We start from the raw sequence: 25,197 nt of genomic DNA, 5'->3' as shown, positions 1-25,197 counted from the left end.
GAAATTGTTAAGAGTGAGGACCAGTTCGGCCAAACGAATGAGAGTGTCAGTGGAAGGGTACTGTTGGGGACGTCTGGAGAGGAAAAAACGGAGGGCTTGGAGGCCCTGGTCATGGCGGATGGAGGTGTGGAGGGATTGGATATCCATGGTGAAGATGCATTGGGGGCCGAGGAAACGGAAGTCTTGGAGGAGGTGGAGGGCGTGGGAAGTGTCTCGAACGTATGTGGGGAGTTCCTGGACGAGGGGGGATAGGACAGTGTCGAGGTAGATAGAGATGAGTTCAGTGGGGCAGGAGCATGCTGAGACAATGGGTCAGCCAGGGTGGTCAGGCTTGTGAATCTTGGGAAGGAGGTAGGACCGGGCAGTGCGGGGTTCCCGGACTATGAGGTTGGAAGCTGTGGGTGGGAGATCTCCTGAGGTGATGAGGTTCTGTATGGTCTGGGAGATGATGGTGAACTCTAGCCATTTTCATATCATTAATTCATGTGACCTGGGTGTCACTGGCTGGGCCAGCATTATTCTTCATTCCTCGTTGCCCTTGAAAAGTTGGTGGTGAAGCAACTCCTAGAACTGCTGCAGTCCCTGCGCTGTAGATAGAGCTACAATGCCATGAGGAAGGGAATTCTGGGATTTTGACCAAATGACACTGAAGAAACAACAATATATTTCCAAGTCAGGATGGTGAGCGTCACGGAAGAGAACTTGCAGATGATGAGGTTCCCATATCTGTTGCCCTTGTCCTTTAGATGGAAGTGATCATGAGTTTGGAAGGTGCTGTTTAAGGAGCCTTGGTGAATTTCTGCAGTGCATCTTGAAAAAAGTACATACTGCTGTTACTTTGACTTTCCTCCTAAAAATATTGCATGTAAATTTCCACCATGATATTTCTAGTGCCAAACTGAAGACAGACCAGAAATGTAAACAATACTGCAATTGAAGTCAAAGGTCTTTGCCACAGATCATTCCCAATAACACTAGGAATAGATCAGGATCAAATTGTTCCCTGATTAAAAAAAAGACCTGCACTTGTGATCCCAGAGCTGCCAGTTTGCTACTGACCTCTCCAGGAACTGACTGGTATTACATTCTCCTTCTTTAGTTCTTTGTCCAAAGGTAGGTTCAACTTATAGAGACGTGTCCATCACCCCAGGAAGGGCAAGAAGGCTTGTCCTGGATCCACCCGAGCTGGGACAGAGATGGCAGACACTCCAGTTCTGTCCATTGGACGGTGATCAGTAATAATGTTGACTGCCTGCCCCGTTTTGCTACACCATGAAAAGATCTTGAACCCAGAGCTTCTGGACCAGAGTCAGGGACATTACCCACTGCATCACAAGTATTGTCAAGGAAGTTTTTCTTTAATTTTCAACTTTTCAACGAAAAGGCCCTCCCTCTCCTCAGTATTGTTCATGTGCTTGTTGCAAACTTCTGTCAGTATTTAGCACTGGCAGCATTGCTCAATGTACAATGGTGTAACGGATCTGTGTTTGATTATGGATTCTGTTTACAATTGGTGCTTTCTCGGCTAGATTGGTTAAGCCTGAGTGTGAGCTCAAGAAACATGACCATTCAAAAGAAAGTCCTGAAGGCCAGGTTGTAAGCATGAGTCCAGATATTTTGTCAATACCGAGAGGCCTATGAATAAAAATATTTACATACGTAGAAACTAAACCACTCTAATCTAGACTCTGGTTTCCAGCATCTGCAGTCCTTGTTTTTACCTATGTAGAAACTAATGTCATCTCTGTATAGCTTTGAAATATAAAATTTAAAACATTCAGGACTGGGCCACCCAACCAACTCAGTCATAAATTAAACATAGCTAAGGGAAACAAACACTCCTTGTCTAATGTTTCTGTCTTTCTTATGGCCATTTTCGCAAGCACAAGCAATGGTTTTTCCCTCTGCCTCACTCTCTGCCTGTATGCTTGCTCTGCGCCTCATTAAATAAAAAGAGAAGGGTTTTAGTTTAGCATAGTGTTGTGTGTGGTTGCCATTGCATCACAAGACCTCATCCTCCACCAACTGTGCAGCACCATATTCCAATCCTCTTACTATCATCCTTCATAAGGCACTAAGAATTTGGTGGCGATTAATAAGTCTGAGACAGTGGCATGAACGTGATGACACATAAAATAAAATAAAATAAAATAGAGGAAGATTCCCAAGCACTTTATAGTTTCTTGCAATCATTTTTCTTTGGATTTAGTTTTTGAAAAGCAAAGAATAAAATGGCTCTGGGTGTAGTGAGGCATGAGGATCAAAAATGAATATTTTCTGTCATTCTACCCACCTGTAAGTGGCTGCCTAGCTTGGTTGGCTAGAGCCTGGTTGTGATGCAGAGTGGCAATGTGGTTCAATCCCTGTGCTGGCTGAGGTTACCGTGAAGGTCCCATTTTTCAATGAAGCTTGTCTGAGGCTTGGTGACCCTCAGGTTAAGCCACCACCAGCTGTCTCTTTCTAATGAGAGAATGGTCCTCTGGGATGATGGTAACATTATCCACCTTTGTCAATGGTAGATTGCTATAAACCACGTTGTACATTGCTAGTTTCACAATTTATAAAGCTGCTCTTTCTAAATGTCAAACTGTTGAGTTCTTGTAGCACAGACTCTTATTTCACATTAGATTAAAGAAACAAGCTTCTTCATAAACTTCACTGATTATGGTGCTAGAAACTAATTCTGCAATGTTTTTGGAAGGTTTATTTTTTCTGCCAGGCCTTTATTAGAAAAGGTAACAAATTCCAACGTGCCTTCCCATTGGTCATGGGAGTATCTTCAGGGCCAGTAGAGTTTTGATCACAGCAGTCACCAATGGCAGACTCTTTGAGCCAATCCTGATTAATATTAGTACAGGATTCAATGGTGCCCTAAGTTGTGTGATTCTGGTGGTAACCAATTCTCGGATGACCTATTCCATTCCTCACTTTTTGCACCATCATGACTTGACCTATTTCCAATATCTAGCTGGAACTTGCACAGCTTACTATAGACACCTCCAGTACTAGAGGTGAAGGAGAGGAGTCCCTTGTGATTGACATCAGGATTGAGGGGGGAAAGATGCATGTATTGTGCTAAGTGTGACAATGCTATGGCTTTAAAAGTTACTTTTTCCTGGTTTGTTTTTGAAGCAAGGTTGTGAGGCAGAGGTACTGAGCAGACTGGGATAATGTAAACAGCTTGGGAGGTCTTGGCTTTTTTTTTAATGCAGTCTGAATGGGTATGGCCAGCTCTCGCAGATCCATCTTTTTGGATTTTGGTTTTTGCAGTAGCATCGGAAATTATTGGGGTCTCAACAGAGTTAGAAGCTTTAGTGAATATCTCCTGGCTGCTACTCTCTCTGAATTGATGTTTTTTTCCTCCAGATTGGAGAATTGCATGTGAGAATCTGTGTCTGAATATTCCTTTTTGCCAAGGGATGTGTCCATGGGATGTTGCAATATTGGAACAGTTAATTAGTCATCTCTACTGTATCTATTATTCTGTTAAGTTTTCCAATAGAGTTAAGTTATTCTAAGTTCCTTTCTCTTTGGTTGTATTTTTAACTGGGCAGTGTTTAGATAAATTGTGTTTTGCTTAACGTTGAGTAGTTTGACCAGTCGCATTGCATCTGGAACACGACACTTCACATTTGCCTTTAAAATAAGAAAAAGTTAGTGTCTAGGCTACCTTCTTAAAGTATTTTGAGGGGATCTGGTCTGGTCCATAACAAATGTCCCTGCCAAGAATAGCTTTATAAGTTGCCTGCCACAATAGTTTCCCATCTACACATTGAGATTCTAATTTCAAAGCATAGATTTTCAATATTCAAATCAATAATGCCATTACCAACCTTTACTGTTCAAAACAATGCACAGTTAATCCTCCCACACCAACATATCCTCCACTCATTGGATGATGGCTCAAAGCCACAGATCCCCCTCCCCATCCTCCATGTGTGTCGGGAATGTGCTGGTGGTATTTATACTACATTTAATAGCTAATTCAACCTATGTGGCCCATGCACTAACAATGTACTGCATATGTTGTACCTAGCCAGTGCCAGTAGAGAAAGATTGACTTTAATGGAAAATAAAAGTCATTTCCATTTTTAATATAAAATGGAACAAAAACAAAGACAGGTATACTATTAAGGTCACACTTTAGTTATATTATATCAGTTATATGACAAGATGTGGGCCTATCTGGGCCACAGACAGTATTTTGTGGGTAGAGAGAGAGAGAGAGTGGGGGGGGGGAAGAGTGACCCAAAAGCTAAAGCAACCCTGTCTTGGCTGTTTGAGGGACACACAGCCACATTTTTCAAACATTTGGGAACTAGTTAGTTGTTGCTGGAGCTCTCATCCCTTTACAGGAAGAGAATTTGCCTTCAAGAACAGCCATTGTGGTGACTGCACATCGTAGAGAAGGCATCAGTGGAGCAAGCTGCCCTCCCATCTCTATGTGTAATGTGGGTTGCTGAGGTGGGTGTGTAGTGAGGTATTTACTAGGGATGGGAAGGGTGAGTTGATATGGGCAGAAGGAATGTGGCCATAGGGATTCCTCGTGGATCATGGATTTGGAAAGTTTTTTGCCTACAATGAGGATGCAAGACGGATGGATATCCTGATGAAGGGCTTTTGCCCGAAACATCGATTTTCCTGCTCCTCAGATGCTGTCTGACTTGCTGTGCCTTTCCAGCACTATTCTAATCTTGACTCTAATCTCCAGCATCTACAGTACCCACTTTCGCCTGGATATCCCTAACTGGCAGGTAGAGTGCCTCAGTTGGAATCTTGGTAGGAGGACTGTCTTTCACCCTCTCCAACGCGAGTGAAATACCATGGCATGGCGAGGACAAAACCTTGCTTTCTTTCACCATTTTAAAGGTTTAGGCAATACCTAGAGACCAGGTAAAATCCAGGCCTCTGTGGAAATCATGCCAATGTTTCATAGAGCTCGTTATTTACTAAGACACACTCCAAGCAAAAACAATTAATTGAAAAATACTTAATCCAAGTAACTTCCTCACTATTGAAGTTTTCCATGAGTGACATGGTGTATTTGTGAATTGTGCTAAAGACATAATTTTTAAAAAAATGTTACACATTTTAAATTATGTTTGAGACGATCTGGATATTTTCCCTAATCAACCTGTTCAGAGATGTTATTACTACACACCTCTGAAGCAAGTAAGACGTGAACCCAGGCCTTCTGTCCCAGAGGTAGGGAAACTACTATTGCACTTTAGAACCTCATGACAACATCTAATGATCTACCTGCTTGGGCATTTTGTAATGCACAAGGCTGATAGGCCTTGAACTTGGATCTTCGCCCCAGAGATACAGACAATACCACTATGCCTCAAGATCATCATGACCGTATATTTTCTTATATCTGGATGTGCTATTACAGGTAACTGAATGACCTTTCCCACCAGCACATTTCATCAAATAACCAGTACCAGTGTTATCACTAGATCAGTTCTATGAAATGAAATGAAAATAAATATTTTGGTAGTTAAAGAAGCAACAATTTATCCAGATGGTGGCAGCGTGAATGTGTCCCATGTGCTTAGAATCATGTTTCACTTTCTGTTTTACAATATCCCCCTCACTCCAGCTTGCTATATCCTGTGGCTCAGTTGGTATCTCACTCGGACTCACTGCACAGACTAAGTACAAAAATCCATATAATACTCAACAGTCTCATGGAATTGCTGCACTTAGACCCATCATCTTTCAGACGTGATCTTACTCTCAAGTTTGATTTCAGCATCCTCAAAACGTCTTATCTGGTTATTATCTCACTGTTGTTAGTGGGAATTTCCTGTGTGTAAATTGGCTGCTTTTTTTGATATATTATAGCAGTGATAACATCAGAAAGTACCATTTTGGCTCTAATGTACATTCGAGTGTCCTGAGGTTGTCAAAGGCACTCTATAAATTTATGTTTTTCTTTCTTAAGGACCTTGATGGATGTGTATTTTATCTGTGGAAATGGTACCACTGTGGATCCTGATGTAGTTAGAAGGTAAGTTATAAAATTACCTTTTATTGAAATTAAAATCAACTTCATATACAGTAAAGCCCTTTGAAGAGGATCAGCAGTTGGGAAAGAGCTTTGTGATCATTGGTTCATTCCATAGTTGGATAGATGACTAAATTTGAGGCATAATATGAATTGAACTGAGCAGAAATCAACCTTTGGGTTTTGGGAAATTTTAAGGAATTGTTTGTTAAATCAAGAAGTTAAGTCTCAATTTTGCATTGTTTGTCATGCCCATAATATCATTATGTTCTCCTGAGGAAACGCAGTAATCAACAAGATTAAGCCTTGATCCTGTATTGAGGTGTGGACATAATCCAAAGTAAGCATTTGCAAGCAGATAATTATTCAGTGGGTGTTGTTTGTGAATGATTGAGAGTGGACTGAGTGGGCAGTGCATAGAACATAAAACATAGAATATTATAACACAGCACAGGCCTTTCAGCCCTCAATGTTGCGCCGACCTGTGGAACCAATCTGAAGTCCATCTACACTAACTACACTATTCCATTCTCATCCATACGCCTATCCAATGAGGCAGTAATTGGCTACATTATCCTGCTTTCTTTTCGTGGATAGGACATATATGGGAAATTTTCTGGGGGTTTAGGTGAATGTTGTAACTGTATCGGAGCAGCTAGGCTGCAGAAACTGCTTCTTTTGTAGCACAAGTCATGTGTGATGCTTGGGAGTTCAGGAGGAGGCATAAATGGTTTATCCGCTGAAAACAGTTGCAAAGACTTCAGCCTTGGCTTTGCCCTGATTGTGTTTGGCACTGATTAGAAACCAGCTCAGAGTTGGAACACAAATCGACACAGTTATACTCATATTTAGCAATGGAAGGACCCTTCACCAATGCTGTTTAAGGACATCAGCTATTGCTTGGTTAGTTGCTGAGTTGGCGATTTCTTTGATTTTTCAATTCTTTTGTGAGACATGAGCATTGCTACCAAAGCCAACATCTGTTGTTCATCCCCCCATTGCCTTTGAAGTGAGCTGCCATCTTGTACCACTGCAGGCCATTTGATGCAGGGGCATCCCAGCACTGTTAGGGAGGACATGTCATGATTTTGACCTAGCCAAGAAAGATTGATATAGGGTGATCTTTTAAGAGTCTGAGTGAAATGAGCTATAGAGCGATGTGTGGAAGATTCAGGTGATAAGTACATCGAGACCCATCTTGATATCAAATCATCTCACTCCACCTTTTGTACTTTTCGTGAGCTAAGTGGTGAGATTCTCACTGGGCAGCAGTAAGATGCCAATTGACGGTCATTATTGATTGTTAAATGCCAAGTTAATGCAACAACTTGCATTATTAATATTCTGATACCCAACTTACCAAATTCACCAAACATGCCAGACGTTGGAAAAACTCAACAAGGAAACCACAGCATATATCTGGCAGATTCAGCTCTCCACATGCTCTGTACCACTTCCTTGTTGGTCATTGGAAAACAACATCTCGGGGCACAATCCATGGGCACTAGCTAAATGCACTCCTTCTGGAGGAGAATAGCACAGTGGCTCCATGGTTAGCACTGTGGCCTGACAGAGCACAGGACCTGGATTCGACTCTAACCTCAGGTGACTGTGGGGTGCTTGCACACACTTCCCGTGTCTGCGTAGGTTTCCTCCCACAGTCCAAAGATATGCAGGTTCGGTGGATTTATCATATTGACTTTCCCTGTAGTGTCGAGGGATGTGTAGGCTAAGTAGGTTAACCATGATTAATTATAGGTTATGGGATATGGTAGAGGGGCTGGGTCTCAGTGGGATACTCTTCAGAGGGTTGGTTTGGACTCGATGGACTGAATGACCTGCTTCCACACGATAGGGATTATATGATTCTATGAAAAATCTAAAATTAAGAATCTACTGATGACCATAAAACCATTGCCAATTATTGGAAAAACCCATTTGGCTCAGTAATGTGCTTCATGATGGGGAGCGCAGGATGCAAGGAAGATATGGCCACCTCTGAAGTGTTCTGAGTGGAAAGCACTGAGGAGAATGTGGCTCGTTCCAACTCTGGCTGGATATCTCCTGGCACCATCCTGTTTTCTGGACTGGGATCATGGTTCCGCAATGCCTCTATCAACATGCCTTCAGTTTTGGGGAAGCGTCCAGGATGGTGGAGTGCAGGTATCTGTGCCTTTGCAGCAGCCCCTATGCCCAGATCCCGCCAACCTGTCCATGGAGACAGATAGAAAATCATTGGATTCATTGCATTGATGCAGCTTCTGGCCAAAGAGGGCCATTGCACCCCATAGCCTGATTTACGTTACTGCTGCTCCCTGTGCGTTTGGATGAAGGACCTAATAGCTGACACAGCGGGGGCCTGTTCTGCCTGGTGCCTGGTCTCCAACCAGTCTCCAAGTGGCAATGTCCTGGCATATTTCTTCCTTGGCCTGCTGCAGAGCCGTCTCAGTGAGGACTCATCAACTTGTGCTCCTGCACTCTCCATGCCAGTAATTGTCACCGAGGTGTCAGGATCTGAGCTGGGGGAGGTTGAGAGGTGCAGCGTTGGCTATGCTTCATTTGAGACCTCCGTGCTGTTATGCTCAGAGGTCTGTGATGGTGATTGTTCTGCTGGTAACTGCTTCTCCACAGCCATCAACAGGAGGCTTGTGGAAACAGAGGGCGTCCCAGCCTGTGGTTCCTCATAGTGTGCAATGATTGGGAGAGCTGACCAGTTCGATAGGAGAATGGCAGTGCCATGCACTGCGGCGCATACTCATTTGGTGGCACATGGATACCTTGGAATCCCGACCAACCCCGGTCTGTCCCTGCCAGGGCCAGGATTCTTAGGAAGTGAAGATGTGAATGTCGGCACCACCTCACCATCTCAGCCTTGTTATGGGCACCAAGAGTGGAAAAAAAAAGGGGAAATGAACAAGATGACATTGGCCGACCCTGAGGTGTTCCAAAGGACAGAGGAGGGGACTTGGAGTTCTTGCCAGGCCAGTGACATGGCAGACCTATGGGGGATAAGGGTGTGTGAGGGAATATGTTGCAGTGAGAGTAATGGGACATTAGCTTCAACAGGAGCTGGGCATAGGTTCAGAGGTGGAGTGATGTGTGTGATAGCAGAGAGCAGTGTGGTACTCAAGCTGGCAGATTGGTGAGGGATCATTGATCTTCTTTCTGCAGTCAGCACCCAGGAAATGGCACTGATGCAGGTGAAGCCCTCAGACCTGGCTGGCATAGCCTCCTCTGCTGGTCCACCAGGATGAGGATTCCTCTTCTTCCCATCACTAGGATGTCCAGGTCCCTGTCAGAGAAATGATGCCGAATATTCCCCTTGTCTGCCGCCTTCGGATTCATCACTGTATCAGGCAGCTTTGGGATGTCAGTTCTCATCAGGTGTATTGCAGCTTTTTAAAGGTGGCACAGGTGCAAGAGACACCAGCGTTTTGGCAGGTATCTGCTGAGTAACAAATTGTTCTTGCACGTGGTAAGATGAGGCAGAAACTGGAAGTGACGCAGAAATTGGAAGTGAGAATTCCTCCAAAAATTGACAAAACTTCAGTTGAACCAAAAAAACTGCAAGATTCAGCCCATCTTTCCAGAACAACCTGTTTTACTCCATGTTACAAATCTGCACTAAGTGGAGCTTTTATTGGAATCTGTGACAGACCTGTGCTGTGTATGCCAAAGAAAATCACTGCTTCTCAGTTTGTTATGACTGGGCTGAAGCTCATTAATTTCATTTTGTGCAACTAGTTAATCTGTTAAAATAATAATCTGTCATCATGAAATGTATGGTTTGAAAGAGATTTTGAAAGTTGAGTCAAGCCCTCTGTTTAATTTGTAACCTTAGGTTGAAAGCTTTTTGAGTGATATCTGTTTAAAAGGGGACAAAAAAAACAAGTGGGTTTATTTCCACATGACTACTAGGGCAGAATCTTACTGTCTTAGATTTTTCATCAACCATCAGGAGCATTCCCAGATCTGATGGTTTCTGAGGTCCACCTACCATCTTTTTATTCATTGATGGGTGTCACAGGCTGGGAAAGCACTAATTGCCAATCCTTAATTGGCATTCAGAATGTGACAGTGATTGCCTTCTTGAACTGTTATGACTGTTGGAGTTAGGGACAACCACAGTGCCTGTGAGGAAGGCCGTTCCAGGAGATGTTGTCCCAGTGACAGTGACGAGAGGGCAATGTGTTTCAAAGGCAGAATGGTGAGTGAGGGAAACTTGATCCATTTTCCTAGAGTTGGCCAATGCCCAGGCTGCCTTTGGGAGTCCCAATCTTTAGGAATATGTGGTGGGCACGCTGGAGACTCTGGGCAGCCAGCAGTTCCAGTCAGAAGGAGGACTAAGAGGGCATTTCATGGTGGGGGTGTTCCATGAAGACTTGAAACAAACACACTGGAAAAAAAGCCTCACTAGGCTCTACAGTCTGCTGCTCAGAAGCAGTATCCGATCACCTGCTGGGCATTGACCCCAGTCTGGATACTGCAGTCCACCCCAAGATATATCTTGGGCCTTTCACCACGTGTTGGGTAGTTGATTGCTCTGAATTCACTTTGTGTCACTGCCATTTGGGTAACTGAGGACTGCTTCACTCTGCCTCTAGCAATGCTTTGAGCGGCTGTCGTGATGGGAATCAGGTGGATCTTGTCATCTACGAGCTCCTTGATTGAGGTTGTTAACCCAGGCCAATCATGATGCCCTGACTGACCAATATAAATGGGAAATTACCTGGTAGTGTGGGGGTTAAATTTAAAAAAAGGGGAGTGTTATCACACAGCATTAAAAAAAAGAAAAAAAAACAGGAGTTGATCACGAAAAAAAAAACCCAGCAATGTGAAGGGCACTGCTTGTCACTGGCCACTTGGGTGTTTTCCCCTTTGAGAGTTGGATCAGTGTGAGTGTGAGTGCGCACGTGCAAGGACTCTCCTCCTTGAAAAGAAAAAAAAAATAAATGGGAAATTACTGTTTCTCTGTAAACAGCTGTAAATTCTAATTGTTTTGTAAACTGTGAATTGTTTAATAGAATATTCTAACAGGGAGGAAAAAAGATGGGATTGGTGGGACAGCACTGTGGCTCATTGGTTAGCACTGCTGCCTCACAGCGCCAGGGACCCAGGTTCAATCCCAGCCACAGGTCATTGCTGGTGCAGAGTTTGTGTGTCAGCATGGGTTCCTTTGCTGTATCTCACACCTGCACACACACAACATGGGTGCTGGGGAAAAAATAAGCACTACCGCACTTAGGTGGTAGTGTAGGGGTAAGTAAAAGAAAACAGAAGTGTCAGAGATTCTGCTCACAAAAAAGAAGAACAGGAGTGTCACACTGTTTTAAAAAAAGATAAATGGGATTGGTGGGCCAGCACGGTGGCTCAGTGGTTAGCACTGCTGCCTCACCGCGCCAGGGACCCGGGTTCAATTCCCACCTCGGGCAACTGTCTGTGTGGAGTTTGCACATTCTCCCCGTGTCTGCGTGGGTTTCCTCTGGGTGCTCCGGTTTCCTCCCACAATCCAAAGGTGTGCAGGTCAGGTGAACTGGCCGTGCTAAATTGCCCGTAGTGTTAGGTGCATTAGTCAAAGGGAAATGTAGGGGAATGGGTTTGGGTGAGTTGCTCTTCCGAGGGTCGGTGTGGACCTGTTGGGCCGAAGGGCCTGTTTCCACACTGTAGGGAATCTAATCTAATTTAAACTCCACAGATGTATCTTCAATATAAATAGGATTGGTGGTAGTGTGGGTTCTTTTTTAAAATAAAAACCAGATAAACAGGCGATTATGAGCAGTACTGCTGTATAGTGAGAAAAAATAATAAACAGGGGATTTAGATTCTTCTCAGTTCAGGGGGACTGACTCCAAGCAGGCTGGCTATAGCCAGTGTACTGTGCACATGTAAATAAAGGGTGACTTGGTGATGGAATACAGTTATTTCAGCAGCCAATTTTATGATATTGTGATCTCTCAACTTCTGTCTCCTTTCACCTCCAAAACCCACTCTGCATAGCAATTAAGATTCCAGCCAATGTTTTCATAGAATCCCTACACTGTGAGAGCAAGCCATTCAATTTATCATGACCACACCAAACCTCCAATGATCATTCCACCCAGACACACTCCCACTATCCTATCCCTTTAACCCTGCGTTTCCCATGGCCAACCCACTAAACCTGCACATCTTTGGACTGTGGGAGGAAACTAGAGCACCCAAAGGAAATCCATGCAGCCACATAAACTCTGCATAAGCAATGACCTATGGGTGGAATCGAACCTGGTGCTGTGAGGCATCAGTGCTAATCATTGAGCTATCAGACCGTCCTTAAATATTTTGACACAAGTTAGTATGTGAGACAGTCAATCCTGCTTTCACGTCTGGCATGTAGATTTGAACCTATGACACAGCATAAATGATTGTTTCAGCTTCATGGTTGATTTCCCTCAGGTTGGGAAGAGATAAACTGACAGTTGTTCAAAAGGTCATTGTTTGTAATGATTCAAAGTGATTATTCTGCCAGTGATGACAATTTGGAGGAGTAATGGGTGACATTACCTGAAAGATGTTCAGTGTGCCAGTTTCATTTCTGATAATGAACAGTTTCCTGGATCGTTGTCAGTCCACCAATAAACATGTTGATTGATTGAATTTAAACTCTGTTCCTGTTACAAGAATACTGGCTTCAAGTATACCAACAAATTAACATCAAAGAACCTTAGTAAATAAATTATCAGGGAGAGTAAAAAAATGATGCCTAAATGCCACTGCCTTACACTTGATGTTTGGATTTCATTTGAGATTTCCAACCCTTGATCAGGATGCAAACCAGCATAGAATATAGAACATAGAACAATACAGCGCAGAACACACCCTTCAGACCTGGATGTTGCACCAACCTGTGAACTAATCTAAGCCCATCCCCCTACACTATCACATCATCATCCATGTGCTTATCCAAGGATAGTTTAAATCTCCCTAATGTGGCTGAGTTAACTACATTAGCAGGCAGGGCATTCTATGCCCTTACCACTCTCTGAGTAAAGAACCTGCCTCTGACATCTGTCTTAAATCTATCACCCCTCAATTTGTAGATATGCCCCCTCGTGCAAGCTGATGTCATCATCCTAGGATTCACTGTCTGCCCTATCTAATCCTCTGATCATCGTGTATGTCTCTATCAAACCCCCACTCAGCCTTCTTCTTTCCAATGAGAACAGACCTAAGTCTCTCAGCCTTTCCTCATGAGACCTTCCCTTCAGACCAGGCAACATCCTGGTAAATCTCCTCTGCACCTTTTCCAATGCTTCCACATCCTTTCTGTAATGGGGCGACCAGAACTGTACACAATATCCCAAGTGTGGCTGCACTAGCGTTTTGTATAGTTGCAGCATGACATTATGGCTCCGGAACTCAATCCCTCTACCTATGAAACCTAACATGCCTTATGGCTTCTTAACAGCACTATCAACCTGGGTGGCAACTTTCAGGGATCTATGTACATGGACTCCAAGATCCCTCTGCACATCCACACTACCAAGAATCTTTCCACTACCTCACTACTCTGCCTTCCTGTTATTCTTCCCAAAGTGAATCACCTCACATTTATCTGCATTGAACTTCATTTGCCACCTCTCAGCTCAATTCTGTAGCTTAACAAAATCCCCCTGAAACCTGCAACATTCTTCCACACTGTCCACTACTCCACCAACTTTAGTGTCATCTGCAAGTTTACTAATCTATCCACCTATGCCTGCGTCTAAGTCATTTATAAAAATGACAAACAGCAGTGGTCCCAAAACAGATCCTTGTGGCACACCACTCGTAACTGGACTCCAGGTTGAATATTTACCATCAAGCACCACTTGCTGCCTTCTTATAGAAAGCCAGTTTTCTAATCCAAACTGCTAAATCACCCTCAATTCAACGCCTCTGCATTTTCTCCAACAGTCTACCATGTGGAACCTTATCAAAGGCTTTACTGAAGTCCATATGTACATATCAACTGCCCTACCCTCATCCACATGCCAGGTCACCTTCTCAAAAAACTCAATGAGGTTTGTGAGACATGGCCTGCCCTTGATAAAACCATGTTGACTATCTGTTATCAAATTGTTGCTTGCTAGATGATTATAAATCCTACCTCTTATAATCCTTTCCAAAACTTTTCTCTACAGCAGGAAACTGCTAAATCACCCTCAATCCCATGCCATCTCAGTCCCATCCCAGCATCTGAGTGTATGAATCCAATGCAGCCATCAAAGAAAAGCCAGACAACAAATTGTGCTTGAGCAACTAGTTATTGGTTGCAAGATCCCAGCTTAAATACCAAATTAAGGTGTGGTGTTTCCTCTGCAATTATATGCAGGGATGTGCATAAACTGAATACAAACTAACTTCCATGCCTTAAAATCGGGGGTTTTACAGCAGCAATACCGCCAAGCTGTGCATGCATATCTCCTTGATTTTTTTTGTAGCTTCCATAAGACCCTCCAGCTAAGAGAATCTCCTTGAACCACTGCAGTTGTTGAGGTGCAGGGAATATTGCTATTAGGAAGGGAGTTCCAGTATTTGAGCCCAGGGATAGTGAAGGAACAGTTCCAGGTGAGAATGGTATGGGACCTGCTGACAGTGGTATTCCCATGCATTTGCTGTCCTTATCCTTCCACATGGTGGAGGTTGCCACTTTGGAAGATGTTGTCAAAGGAACCTTTGTGAGTTACTGCAGTTTATCTTGTAGATAGTATGCAATCCTTCCACTGTGCATTGATGGTGGGGGGGTATCAAAGGAGGTAGATAAGGTGCCAATTGAGCAGGCTGGTTAATTGGCTAATGCAGTTCAGTTTCTGGTCAATGGTCAACACCCAGGATATTGATAGTGGGGGATTCAGCAATGGTAATGCTGTTGATTGTCAAGGGTTGATATGTGCAATCTTCTTGGAGATCCTCTCCACTTTAAGCCGGCGGTTAGTGGTGTCGATAGTAGTCATCATTTGGAGATGCCGATGTTGGACTGGGGTGTACAAAGTTAAAAATTTTAACTTTGTACAACCCAGTCCAACACCAGCATATCCAAATCATGATTGTCAAGGGGTAATGGTTAGATTGTATTTTGGTGTAAATGGCCATTTTCTGTTAATTGTGTGGTGCAAATGAAGTTGCCACTTAGCAGGTTCATTCAGATATTGTTAAGGTCTTGCTGCTTAAGGACCTCATTAACTGAGGATTGACAAATCATGTTGTATTTTATAAAATCATCAGCAACTTTATAATGGAGGAAATGTCATCATGACTTCCACAAATTGTTGAGTTCCTGATGACCCGGATAGTGTAAATGCACAAAGAGATCGGGGCTGTCCTTGTACACTAGTCAGTGGAAGTAGATGGGCAGATGCAGCAAAAAATTAGGAAGGCAGGTGATATACAGAGTAATCTCGATTATCCAAACAAGATGGGTGGGCACTGTTTTGTTCAGATAATTGATTATTCAGTTAATTGATTCAATGCCTTTCCACTGGGGCTGGGGGTTTTCTGTTAAGTACACTCCCTGTTCAGGAGACGAGGCAGCATCACAGCGTGCACGAGCCCCCCCAGCCCACACCCAACCCTGTCCAACACCAACCCCCCCGCCGCCCGCTCCCAATCCCTGTCCAACTCCGCCCCCCCAGGACACCTCAAACCCCTGTCCAACACCGAATTCCAGCCTGCCCCAATCCACGACCAACACTGACACCCCCCACCCCACCCCATCCCTGTCCAACACCGAATTCCAGCCTGCCCCAACCAACGACCAACACCGACCCCCCCCCAGCCCACCCCAAACCCTGTCCAACACAGTCTCCCCAGCCCACCCACAATCCCCATCCAACACCATCCCCCCAGCCCACCCCAACCCTGTCCAACACCACCCTCCCAGCCCACCCCCAACCCTGTCCAACACCGCCCCCCAGCCCACCCCCAACCCTGTCCAACACTGTCCCCCAGCCCACATCCAACCCTGTCCAACACCGCCCCCCCAGCCCACACCCAACCCTGTCCAACAATGCCCCCCAAGCCCACACCTAACCCCATCCAACACCGACCCCCCGCCTGCCCCAATCTCCATCCAACTCCGCCCTCCCAGCTCGCCTCAAATCCCTGTCTAACACTGCCCTCTAGCCCACCTCAATCCATGTCCAATACCGACCACCCCAGCCCGCCCCAACCCTGTCCAACACCACCCTCCCAGCCCACCCCAACCCTGTCCAACATCACCCTCCCAGCCCACCCCAACCCTGTCCAACATCACCCTCCCACCCGCCCCAACCCTGTCCAACACCGGCCCCCAGCCCATCCCAACTCTGTCCAACACTGCCCCCAGCCCAGCCCCCAACCCTCGTCCAACACCACCCTCCTAGCCCACCCCCAATCACTGTCCAACACCGACCCCCCGCCCATACCCAACCCTGCCCATCACTGCCACCCTACCTGCCGCCAATCCCTGCCCAACGCCCTCCTGCCCACCCCGACTCTGTCCAACACCGCCCCCCAGCCCAACCACAATACCCATCCAACACTATCCCCCCCAGCCCACCCACAACTCTGTCCAACACCACCCTCCCAGCCCACCCCCAACCCTGTCCAACACCGCCCCCTCAGCCCAACCCCAATCCTGTCCAACACTGCCCCAAGCCCACACCCAACCCTGTCCAACACCGCCCCCCCAGCCCACCCCCAATCCCCATCCAACACCGATCCCCTGTCTGCCCCAACCCTGTCCAACACCGCCCCCCAGCCCACCCCCAACCCTGTCCAACACCAACCCCTGCCTGCTCCCAATCCCCATCCAACTCTGCCCCCCCAGCTCGCCTCAAATCCCTGTCCCACACCGTCCCCCCAGCCCACCCACAATCCCCATCCGACACCATCCCCCCAGCCCACCCCAACCCTGTCCAACACCACCCTCCCAGCCCACCCCAACCCTGTCCAACACCACCCTCCCAGCCCACCCCAACCCTGTCCAACACCACCCTCCCAGCCCACCCCAACCCTGTCCAACACCACCCTCCCAGCCCACCCCAACCCTGTCCAAAACCACCCTCCCAGCCCACCCCCAACCATGACCAACACCACCCTCCCAGCCCACCCCAACCCTGTCCAACACCACCCTCCCAGCCCACCCTAACCCTGTCCAAAACCACCTTCCCAGCCCACCCCCAACCATGACCAATACCACCCTCCCAGCCCACCCCCAACCATGACCAACACCACCCTCCCAGCCCATCCCCCAACCCTGTCCAACACCGCCCCCAGCCCACTCCAACCCTGTCCAACACTGACCCCAGCCCACCCCCAACCCTCGTCCAACACAGCCCTCCCAGCCCACCCCCAACCCTGTCCAACACTATCCCCCCCAGCCCACCCACAACCCTGTCCAACACCACCCTCACAGCCCACAACCAACCCTGTCCAACACCGCCACCACAGCCCACCCCCAATCTCCGTCCAACACCAACCGCCTACCCACCCCAACCCTGTCCAATACCTCCCCAGCCCATGCCCAACCCCGTCCAACACCGCGCCCCCGCCCAGCCCCAACCCTGCACATCGCTGCCACCCCACCTGCCGCCAATCCCTGCCCAACGCCCCCAGCCCATCCCCAACTCTGTCCAACACCGGCCCAAGCCCAACCACAACCTGACCAACACCACTCTCCCAGCCCACCCACAACCCTGTCCAACACCGTGCCCCCAGCCCACTCCCAACCCTGTCCAACACCGCCCCCCCCAGCCCACTCCAAACCCTGTCCAACAATGCCCCTCAAGCCCTTCCCCAATCCCCATCCAACACCGACCCCCCGCCTGCCCCAACCCTGTCCAACACCGCCCCCCAGCCCACACCCAACCCTGTCCAACAATGCCCCCCAAGCCCACCCCCAATCCCCATCCAACACCGACCCCCTGCCTGCACCAATCCCCATCCAACTCCGCCCCTCCAGCTCGCCTCAAATCCCTGTCTAACACCGCCCTCCAGCCCGCCCCAATCCACGTCCAATACCGACCACCCCAGACCGCCCCAATACCTGTCCAACACCACCCTCCCAGCCCACCCCAACCCTGTCCAACACCGCCCCCCAGCCCACCCCCAACCCTGTCCAACACCGTCCCCCAACCCACACCCAACCCTGTCCAATACCGCCCCCCAGCCCACACCCAACCCTGTCCAACAACGCCCCCCAAGTCCACACCGAACCCCATCCAACACCGACCCCCCGCCTGCCCCAATCCCCATCCAACTCCGCCCTCCCAGCTCGCCTCAAATCCCTGTCTAACACCACCCTCTAGCCCGCCCCAATCCATGTCCAATACCGACCACCCCAGCCCGCCCCAACCCTGTCCAACACCACCCTCCCAGCCCACCCCAACCCTGTCCAACACCACCCTTCCAGCCCACCCCAACCCTGTCCAACACCACCCTTCCAGCCCGCCTCAACCCTGTCCAACACCACCCTCCCAGCCCACCCCAACCCTGTCCAACACCACCCTCCCAGCCCACCCACAACCCTGTCCAACACCGCCCTCCAGCCCACCCCAACCCTGTCCAATACTGCCCCCAGCCCAGCCCCCAACCCTCGTCCAACACCACCCTCCTAGCCCAACCCCAATCCCTGTCCAACACCGACCCCCCGCTCACCCCCAACCCTGCCCATCACTGCCACCCTACCTGCCGCCAATCCCTGCCCAACGCCCTCCAGCCCACCCCCAACTCGGTCCAACACCGCTCCCCAGCCCAACCACAATACTCATCCAACACTATCCCCCCCAGCCCACCCACAACTCTGTCCAACACCACCCCCTCAGCCCACCCCCAATCCTGTCCAACACTGCCCCCAAGCCCACACCCAACCCTGTCCAACACCGCCCCCTCAGCCCACCCCCCAATCCTGTCCAACACTGCCCCCAAGCCCACACCCAACCCTGTCCAACACCGCCCCCCCAGCCCACCCCCAATCCCCATCCAACACTGATCCCCCGTCTGCCCCAACCCTGTCCAACACCGCCCCCCAGCCCACCCCCAACCCTGTCCAACACCAACCCCTGCCTGCTCCCAATCCCCATCCAACTCCGCCGCCCCAGCTCGCCTCAAATCCCTGTCCCACACCGTCCCCCCAGCCCACCCACAATCCCCATCCGACACCATCCCCCCAGCCCACCCCAACCCTGTCCAACACCACCCTCCCAGCCCACCCCAACCCTGTCCAACACCACCCTCCCAGCCCACCCCAACCCTGTCCAAAACCACCCTCCCAGCCCACCCCCAACCATGACCAACACCACCCTCCCAGCCCACCCCAACCCTGTCCAACACCATCCCCCCAGCCCACCCCAACCCTGTCCAACACCACCCTCCCAGCCCACCCCAACCCTGTCCAACACCGCCCCCAGCCCACCCCAACCCTGTCCAACACTGCTACCAGCCCACCTCCAACCATGACCAACACCACCCTCCCAGTCCACCCACAACCCTGTCCAACACCGCCCCAGCCCACCCCAACCCTGTCCAACACTGCTACCAGCCCACCTCCAACCATGACCAACACCACCCTCCCAGTCCACCCCCAACCCTCGTCCAACACCACCCTCCCAGCCCACAACCAACCCTGTCCAACACCGCCACCCCAGCCCACCCCCAATCTCCGTCCAACACCAACCGCCTACCCACCCCAACCCTGTCCAATACCCTCCCATCCCACGCCCAACCCTGTCCAACACCGCCCCCCCCGCCCACGCCCAACCCTGTCCAACACCGCCCCCCAGCCCACCCCCAACCCTGCACATCGCTGCCACCCACCTGCCGCCAACCCCTGCCCCACGCCCCCAGCCCATCCCCAACCCTGTCCAACACCGCCCCCCAGCCCACCCCCAACCCTGTCCAATACCGCCCCCCCAGCCCACACCCAACCCTGTCCAACAACGCCCCCCAAGCCCTCCCCCAATCCCCATCCAACACCGACCCCCCGCCTGCCCCAACCCTGTCCAACACCGCCCCCCCAGCCCACACCCAACCCTGTCCAACAATGCCCCCCAAGCCCACCCCCAATCCCCATCCAACACCGACCCCCTGCCTGCACCAATCCCCATCCAACTCCGCCCCTCCAGCTCACCTCAAATCCCTGTCTAACACCGCCCTCCAGCCCGCCCCAATCCACGTCCAATACCGACCACCCCAGACCGCCCCAATACCTGTCCAACACCGTCCCCCCAGCCCACCCACAATCCCCATCCAACACCATCCCCCCAGCCCACCCCAACCCTGTCCAACACCATCCCCCCCAGCCCACCCCAACCCTGTCCAACACCACCCTCCCAGCCCACCCCAACCCTGTCCAACACCACCCTACCAGCCCACCCCAACCCTGTCCAACACCACCCTCCCAGCCCACCCCCAACCATGACCAACACCACCCTCCTAGCCCACCCCAACCCTGTCCAACACCACCCTCCCAGCCCACCCCAAACCTGTCCAACACCACCCTCCCAGCCCACCCCAAACCTGTCCAACACCACCCTCCCAGCCCACCCCCAATCCCTGTCCAACACCGACCCCCCCCGCCTGCCCCAATCCTGTCCAACACCACCCTCCCAGCCCGCCCCAACCCTGTCCAACACAACCCTCCCAGCCCGCCCCAACCCTGTCCAACACAACCCTCCCAGCCCGCCCCAACCCTGTCCAACACAACCCTCCCAGCCCGCCCCAACCCTGTCCAACACAACCCTCCCAGCCCACCCCCAACCCTGTCCAACACCGCCCCCAGCCCACCCCAACCCTGTCCAACACTGCCCCCAGCCCACCCCCAACCCTCGTCCAACACCACCCTCCTAGCCCACCCCCAATCCCTGTCCAACACCGACCCCCCGCCCACCCCCAGCCCTGCCCATCACTGCCACCCCACCTGCTGCCAATCCCTGCCCAACGCCCCCAAGCCCACCCCCAACTCTGTCCAACACCCCCCTCCCAGCCCACCCCCAACCATGACCAACACCACCCCCCCAGCTCCCTCCCAACCCTGTTCAAAACCACCCTCCCAGCCCACCTCCAATCTCTGTCCAACACCGCGCCTCAGCCCACCCTCAACCCTGTCCAACACCACCCTCCCAGCCCACCCCCAACTCTGTCCAACACCCCCCCCAGGCCACCCCCAACCCTGTCGAACACAGCCTCACCCAGCCCACCCCAATATATTCAATATAGAGATGGACTTGAAAGTCATCAAGAGGTAAGGGGAGAAAATGTGAATATGGCATACAGATAGAGAATCAGCCAAGATCATATTGAATGGTGAAACAGGCTTGAAAAGTCAAATTGTTTACTCCTGATCCTAGTCTCTGTGTTTCATTGGGTTCACAGAGTCAGGTGGAAAGGATTCCTTCTTTGTTCCTTGGGGGTCTGTCGGAAATTCTTTTATTTCACTCAGAGGATATGGCCATTGCTGGCTGGCCAGCATTTATTGCCCATCCCCAACTGTGCATGAACTGAGCTGCTTGCTGGGCCATTTCAGAGGGCATTTGAGAGTCAACCACATTACTATGAGTCTGGAGTCACATGTAGGCCAGACCAGGTGAGGATGGCAGATTTTCTTCCCTACAGGACATTAGTGAGCCAGATGGATTTTTCCGATAATTGGTAATGGTTTCATGGTCATCAGTCGATTCTTAATTCTAGATTTTTCATAGCATTCCTACAGTGTGGAAACAGGCCATTCAGCCAGTTGAGTCCACACCAACCCTTCGAAGAGCATCCCACCCCCATCCCCATAACTCTGCATTTCCGGTGGCTAATCCACCAAGCCTCTACATTCCTGGATGCTATGGGCAAGTTAGTATGGCCAATCCACCTAACTTGCATGTCATTGAAGTGTGGGAGGAAACTGGAGCACCTGGAAAAATCCATGCAGATACAGGGAGAATGTGCAAAGTCTACATAGGCAGTCACCCATAGATGGAATTGAACCTGGGTCCCTCTTAGCCAGCAGTGCTAACCACTGACCTTCTGTCCCCCCTTCCCCAATTGTTCTATTGTTCTCCTATTTATTGAACTTAATTTGACCATCGGCCATGCAAGGATTCAAACTCAGGTCTGGGGAATATTAGTTGAGTTTCTGGATTAATAGTCTACCACGAGGCCATCACAATTTAATTCTTACTCTCACCCTGGAATATCCAATGTGTATATGCAGGACAAAGAGCTGATGAAGAGTGAATAATGTACTTTCAACTTACAGTTTCAAAAATATTCTCAAGGTTCACCAGAGTAGCTTGGCTATGAGGAACGTGGCATGTGGGGAGTTGTGGAAAATTTCACGTGACTTAGATAAGCACATAAATAGGATGTGTGATCACTGCTGAAGCTTGAGCTCCAGGTTTCAGAGTTTGAGTGCCAGCTGGAGTCACATTGATGCAACTGTGAGGCAGAAAACAATGTGGATCGAATCTTAAGGTGGGAGAAGGGCTTGCAGGCCAACTGGGAATGGGTGATTGCCAGGCAGTCTAAGAGGAACCAGGCAAGGAGGGCGGGCATCAACTCCAGTCAGTTTGTTCTCCAGTGGGCTTTTCTTTTTGGATGCAGATGATGGCGATGGTTTGTTCGAGGACAGCAGCAAGCTCATGGCGCTGAGGATGGCTGAGCTGTACAGGAAGGAATGAAGAAAAGTGCAGATATAGTGGTGGCGGGGAGTTTGATAGTTAGGGGAACAGATAGGTGTTTCTATGGTCACAGAACATGACTCCAGGATGGCACATTGCCTCCCTGATGCCAGCAGAGATATCTCAGAGCAGCTGCAGGGTATTCTTCAGTGGGGAGAGTAATTGGTCAGAGTTGTGATTTACCTTTGGTACCAGTCACTTGGGTAAGGTGGGCGATGTGGCAGTCAGTACTTATGCAGAATGTTAGCAAGCAAGTGCTCAAAAGTGATAAGTGTGACCTCCCTATGGATTACTTCCAGTGCCACGTACAAGTGAATCAAGAAATAAGAGGACAGGACTGATGAGTACATGGCTGGAAAGATTGTCCAGGAGGGAAGACTTTCATTTCCTGAAGCTGGTTCTTGGGGAAATGGCATAATAAAAGTCAAATGGGTTTCATATGAGCAAATCCAGACCAAGTTCTTTGCAGGATGTTTTGCTAGTTCAGTTGGAGGGGTTTTAAACTAAATCACCAGGGCTGTTGCAAATCTGGAGAGAATATCAGAGAGGAATACCAGGGTGCACAAAATGCTGGGAGAGCCAGGTAGCACTAGAACAGAGAACTGAATGTTAATAGATGGAACTAGAATAAGAGAGAAATATAAATATTCTAAGCCAGGAGTACAGTGCATGTATGTAAATACATGGAGTATCATAAATAAGAGTGGTAAATTATAGGCCCAGATTACTATGTGACATGATGTTGTGGCTCTAACCGAGACCTGGCTCAATGAAGCAGACAATTAGTTGCGGATTTCCCCGGGGATTTCTGATATATATTAGTGACCGTAATCTTGGTGTAGAGGGGACAATTTCAGAGTTTGTGGATGACACAAAATTTATAAGATTGTAAACTGTGAGAAGGACGATAAGGAGCTTCTAAAGGACAGTGACAAGTTGGTGGAGTGAACAGATAGGTGGCAATGAGTTGTGAGGTGATCCACTATTGCAGAAAGAACATGGAGATACAGTATAAAGAAAAAGGATACTACTCTAAAGGATGTGCAGGATCAGAGAGAGCTGTATAAATATGTGCATAAGTTATTCAAGGTGGCAGGAAAGTTAGAAAGAACAGTTAATAACATATATAGTTTCCCAAGCTTAATTAATGAACGCATAGAATACAAGATGGTTATGCTGAACCTCGACCTTAACTGCAGTATTATGCACATTTCTGAGCATTACACTTCAGGAGGACATCAACACATTGGAGAATGTGCAGGAGCGGTTTACAAGAATGACTCCGGGCATGAGAAACTCCTGTTATGGTGACAGGTTGAAGAAGTTGGCATAGTTTGCTTGGATAGAAGATTTGATAAGTTTTCAAAATCATGAGAGACCTTGATAGAATAGATGATGTAAAACTTCCCACTTGTTAAAGGATTGAAACTAGAGGGCACATATTTAACATAATTTGAAATGGAAGTAATTGTTTTGAGAGATTAAGAACTTTCTCATACAGTGAGTGGTTTGGGTCTGGAATGCACAGTCTGCAAATGTAGTGAAAGCATGTTCTATTGAGACTTTCAAGGTAAATATATCAACAGAAATAATATTCAGGGTTTGGGACAAAGGCAAGGAAATGGCACAAATTCATAATGTTCATTCGTGTAGTCAAAACAGATGCAATGGGCCAAATGGCCTCTTTCTGTACCCTAATGATTGTGTGATTCAACCCAAGTATCCTTCAGTTGTATTCCTTTGGATAGGTCTGTTCACATTACTACAAAATGATTGCTTCTTTTCTTCTATTGCAATTTCTTGAACTTGTTAAAAATTTATCCTCATCAAGATTTGCTGTGTATTTTCTGTTTCCTTCAATGCATTTTTTATCACGTAGGTATAAAGTTGCATTAAAAATGAAACACTTCTCTAATTGAAAGCTTCTAGACATGCTGTGTCTAATCGAAATGACTGATGGTCAAATGGGTTGGGAGTTAGTTTCCGTGATTAAAGAATTCTATTTGGGTTCAAGTCTTTCCTTGGCCCTTGTTGTTTACACTAATTTAGATGAATAAATGAGGTAGGCGTAGGAGCAGCATGCTACTTGTTACACCTTGCCAACCTGAAAAAGACCCACTTATGCCCATTTCTGCTTCCTGTTAGCCAGCCAAGCATCTAAACATGGCGATATTCTACCCCTTACACCAACAACTTTAATTTTCTGCAATAACATTTAATGTGACAATTTGTCAAATACTTTTTGGATATCCAAGTACAGTCCATCATTAGTTCCCTTTTATCCACAACATGTGTCACCTCCTCAAAGGACTCCAGCAGATGGTTCAAATATGAATTTCCCTTCACATAAATTTTTCCTTTTTTAACACAATGTAGAATCTGCCTGTTTTTCTTCAAGTTATCTAAGTGCCCTACTGTAATTTGAATAACAATAAATTCTAACATTTTTTCTATGACAGATACTAAGCTAACTGTCTTGTCATTTCCTGCTTTCTGACTCTATCTTATTTTGAATAATGGAAT

At 48.3% G+C, this 25,197-nt stretch overlaps 1 protein-coding gene across 8 annotated transcripts in view; it reads left to right on the top strand.

Moving 5' to 3' along the window:
* Window positions 1-25,197, top strand: part of LOC122557672 (cadherin-related family member 2-like) — a 158,249-nt gene that overhangs the window by 104,230 nt on the left and 28,822 nt on the right. For 5 of the 8 annotated variants that reach the window (XM_043705541.2, XM_087993612.1, XM_087993636.1 and 2 more), the window contains one exon: window positions 5,948-6,013. The exons of 2 other annotated variants lie outside the window; for them this stretch is intronic. In XM_043705541.2, coding sequence (XP_043561476.2) covers window positions 5,948-6,013 — 66 coding nt within the window. Of the gene's footprint in view, window positions 1-3,366; window positions 3,555-5,947; window positions 6,014-25,197 lie in introns of those variants that run through there. One more of the 8 variants, XM_087993640.1, reaches the window with a different exon arrangement.

The sequence above is a fragment of the Chiloscyllium plagiosum genome, unplaced genomic scaffold (assembly GCF_037043375.1).
Source record: "Chiloscyllium plagiosum isolate Xiang-an unplaced genomic scaffold, Cpla_swu_hap1 HiC_scaffold_2, whole genome shotgun sequence".
In the NCBI taxonomy this organism is placed as follows: Eukaryota; Metazoa; Chordata; class Chondrichthyes; order Orectolobiformes; family Hemiscylliidae; genus Chiloscyllium; species Chiloscyllium plagiosum.
This window is presented reverse-complemented; position numbering and strand designations above follow the sequence as displayed.